This window comes from Brassica oleracea, chromosome C3 (assembly GCF_000695525.1).
Source record: "Brassica oleracea var. oleracea cultivar TO1000 chromosome C3, BOL, whole genome shotgun sequence".
Classification (NCBI taxonomy): Eukaryota; Viridiplantae; Streptophyta; class Magnoliopsida; order Brassicales; family Brassicaceae; genus Brassica; species Brassica oleracea.
The window spans coordinates 18,125,690-18,129,939 of record NC_027750.1 but is presented as its reverse complement, the minus strand read 5'-3'; the positions used below and the strand labels follow the sequence as shown (position 1 = coordinate 18,129,939).

The following is a 4,250-nucleotide window of genomic DNA, read 5'->3' as shown; positions in this document are numbered from 1 at the left end:
AATCGTTTGCTCGAGAGATTGAATAATCTTTTCCGAGAACTTGTCGCGTAATACTTTTTACGAAGTTTTAGTTTTCCTGCATTTTTTTCCTTTCGAGAGAAGAAAGGTTTCTCGAGAACTTTGCGACATTGATTTCGTCGTAACCGATTTTGACCCCAACATTGAACTTTAGAATATGGGATTTTTTTTTTGCCAATCTTCATTCCCTATAGCTTGTACAAGGCAGTATCTCACTGTTAATTGTCCCCTTTTTCCAACCCAAGAAATCAAATTTCAAAAGCATGGAAATTTCAGCATTCCACAACATCTGCTTAAAAAGTAAGAACAAATTATCAAAGGAACCGTCTTTCCTTCCATTTTCATTATGCCATGTGATCTTACTAAAATCACCAATCATGAACCATAATCTATTTCTTGTTAAGGAAAAACACGTAAGATGTTCCCAAACTTAATATTTACGTTCTAAGATATGATCCACACAAGAAAATGTCGTATAGACCTTTATTCCATTACTGACTGCCTCACCATCAATTATTTTATTATTCAAAAACACAACATTAATCTGAAAACCATACATAAAAAACAAAGCTATATCTTCGGGTTTTTTTCAAGCTGCTCAACGGTGAACAAACAATCAAATCAGAGATCAGCTTGAATGTTTTGCAACACATGCTTTTTATTTTTTGTTTCTGAAAGGAATACTATCTACAGACGATGCTTCTGGTGTATTTCCTTTAAAAGTTAAACCAAGAGGTTATTTCCATTCCTTCTATACATCCATAACAAAATACTTTTGCATCCCGATCGCATCAGCAAACTAAGTTACACGTTTACGGTTCGAGAATATTGAGTTGGAGAAAAATAGAGAAATAACTAAAACTAATAAAGAAAATGGGCAAAAGATTAAATTCTTATTTTTAAGAAAGAAGCCAAAAGATTTTAAATTTTTCATTCATACCACCAACATGCATTGCTGCCCCTATTGATTTTAGGTTTTTCGCCTAGGCAAGACAGTATGTCCCACCAGAAGGAAGCGGTTCTCGTATGCCGCTTGTCGGGGCGACCTCTGTAGGCAAGGGGATCGGCGCATCATTGAAATCCAAATCAATATCTTGTAATGCTCTCCATTTTTTTTATCAGCAATGTTGATGATAATCGAGTATAATTTCCAAAGAAAATACATAATATGTGGTAAGAAATAAAGAAGAAAGTAACTAAAGATTATCCAGTGAATTGGATTTTATACTCTTTACATCGCAAATCTTTGTGAAAAACTGTTCCATTACGAAGGGACGTGGATTCTTTCATGGAGATAACTGACATAATGGAGAGAAACCGTGAAGAAACTCCCTTTTTATTTTCTAAACATCATTAAACACCAAGATTGTGGTGAGAAACTGCAAGAAGAGTAATCATTTATGAGTTTGCCATTTCTACTCACAATGGCCAACGTCTTTTGTTATTTATGTGTGAAAGGAGCAAAATAGAAAAAAATATTCTTTTTAGTATCATTACGTACATTCCTTCAAATATATTGATTGAGAAAAAAAGGTCACTATTACGGTGAAGCCCACATCTTTAGAGTATGATTAATGAGGAACTCTTAAGGCGGGGTTCTTAACGGAATTTAAGAAACCGTCTCATAATTTTTAACTAAAATAAAATAAAAACCGGCTCTTAAATATCTTATTTAAGAACCGGTTCTTAGCTTTTTTAGTTAAAAATTAACAGACGGTTTCTTAAATTTCTCTAAGAACTTCATCCTAAGAATTCTCCATTAATCATTAAATACCTTAAAAATATATATTACAAAAGCAATAAATTATGGTCAAAACCGGTCTTAGAAAAAATCTAGAAAAGCTGATTTTTTTACCGAGAGAAATTAGGCAGAATTTTTTTAATATGGTCTTTTTCAAAAAAAAAAAAGTTCTTAATAGAGTTTTTGATTAGTAAACATTTGAAAAATTATTATGCTATTTATTATCCAATCAACTATTATTATTTATATTATATTAAATATGTTATATATATAATATCTATATATTTTTATTTTATCAATATTTTTTTATTATTTATCTGGTTTTGTAAAAAGAGAAAATTAAAATAAAAAATTCAATTAATTTTTTATTAAGGAAAAAATATAATTATTATTAGTGATATGTATATTTTTAATTAGTTAATGTTTTCACATTAATCTACTTCTAAAAATTAAAATGATCATGATACACAGAAAATTGACTTTTCCAATACCAAAAAAAAAGGGCAAGGGAATAACATTACATTTGCATCCCGTTCGCATAAGAAACCAATTAAAATAGAGAAAAAAAAAATGCGAAAGACGAAATACTTATTTTTAAGACAGAAACCGAAAGCCTTTAAATTTTGCATTCATACCACCAAGATGTTTTCTCTTTCCCCAGTCATCATCATTGTCATCAAACATTAGAAACCTAAGAGCACCTTTATCGCCTTATATAAACAAAGGTTTTAAGGTATGGGTCCCGCATAATTTTTTAAAAACGTATGCAGAAATAGCGAAATAGTAGACATCTTTGGTGTGTCTTTAGTGCTGTTTGCGGGCCCCACTGACATGTGGTGGCCCGCGATTGATTCTTTCTTTAAAAAATAAAAAATAAAAAAATAAGAAACCCAATGCGATAATGGTGCTCTAAGAGCATCTCCAATGGAGTGTTTGTTGGTGGAGCCCACCATAAAAGAAGAAAATGGAGCGCTAAAAACGTCAGATTTGGCGTCGATGCTTGAGCTGTTTTGCGGGCCCCACTGACATGTGGCGCTCCGTGATTGGTTCGTTTTTAATTTTTTTTTTTAATCAGAGAAAAAACCAAAAAAGAAAAAAATTAAGCACCAAGTGGGGTGCTAGGGTTAATGGTGCTCCAACGAAGCTTTGAAAACAAAACCAGTCTCTATCTTCAGACCAAAAGATGTACAAATACTCAATTTTGTTGCTTTTCTGAAGAAGTAGAACAACACTCATAGTGCAACTGAAGCTCCCCACCACCAAAATAAGGAAAGAGAAATGAGAAAACTATCTTCAAAATCGGATCACGAGCTGAGAGTTGCGTCCTCAGTTGCCTCTTTAATGATAGGCAGCTTTTTCATCAGTGATGGCTTCAACTTCTTGTGCTGTATGTAAAGTCAAATGAGTGTTAGAAAAAAACAATGAGAGAGAATCAAAGCAACCGGAGTAGGAGTGTTGTTATGTTCATATACCTGTTCATAGAAAGCTCTGATCTCCTCGTCTGTAAGGGCTTCTACCTCAGTATTGTTTTCGTCCCACCCAAGGGATTTAAGGAACTCAGCCTCTTCTTCATCTGGAAGGTCTGCCGGTTCAAAACCACCATCTCTTTCTGCAGCATGCACACTTGAAGGGTTACTAGCTACAAGCTCCTTAGAGATGTCTGATTTTTCCTCGACAGAAGGGAAGATGCAAGAGCTAGTTGAGATGTTTGTAGATGTCTTCTTCTTCAAAGCACTGTAAAACGCATTCCTGCTCTGCGTTTGAGCCACAGAAGTAATGAATGGCGCAGATGGAGCAGCGATCATCTGGAAACCAGCTGCCACGCTGTTGGTTATACGACTTGGACCTCCAGATTCTTTGCCCGCAGGGTTGAGAATTACCAGCTTACTATCAGGCTTACCATAATTAGAATGAATATTGCCTAGCAGCATCGAGGAATGCTTGTGGGTATTTCTAAAAGAAGCAAGACCAACTGCACCACTTCGAACCATTGGTTTGGTCATGGAAACCTGATAAATAAAACCAAAATATATACAGTATAGCCCAAGGAAAGAGAGGAGGAAAATAATAATAGCTCCGGAAAAAAAGCTTACTGAGCCCTTTGGTGCAGAAGGCACAACCGGTATTAGCTTAAGAGCTTGGTCCTCAAGTCTTTTTATCATTGAATATCCCTAATAAAAATAACATCTTAGACAAACAGTAAAAAGGCAAGAGTACTATAAAGCAACACAAATATAAAAAAAATATACCTGAGGAAATGCACCAGTTCTAGGAGGCTGCAGCAATGCTTCAGCCATGTTACGAGTCTGTCCCGTTAAGGTATTCGAAGTAATATCAGAGTCAGAACCACTTTTCTTAATATCATTGGGAACCTCCGCCGGAGCCGATGCCCAACCTTCCCCAGCAGTAATGCCTGAGTCACCAACAGACAAGCTCTGAACAGCAAGACTTAGATCAGAAGATGAGATTTTTACAGCGTCTGGGTCTCCTT

The 4,250-nt window shown here is 35.0% G+C and overlaps 1 protein-coding gene across 1 annotated transcript in view; it reads right to left on the bottom strand.

The window, feature by feature from the left end:
- Positions 1-2,917: 2,917 nt before the first annotated feature.
- LOC106330020 overlaps positions 2,918-4,250 on the bottom strand; it is a 1,740-nt gene continuing 407 nt past the window's right edge. The window contains exons 2-5 of the mRNA XM_013768588.1: positions 4,009-4,247; positions 3,853-3,930; positions 3,232-3,768; positions 2,918-3,144 (exon numbers count right to left, since the gene is read on the bottom strand). Coding sequence (XP_013624042.1) covers positions 3,064-3,144; positions 3,232-3,768; positions 3,853-3,930; positions 4,009-4,247 — 935 coding nt within the window. The 3' untranslated portion in view covers positions 2,918-3,063. The remainder of the gene's footprint in view (positions 3,145-3,231; positions 3,769-3,852; positions 3,931-4,008; positions 4,248-4,250) is intronic.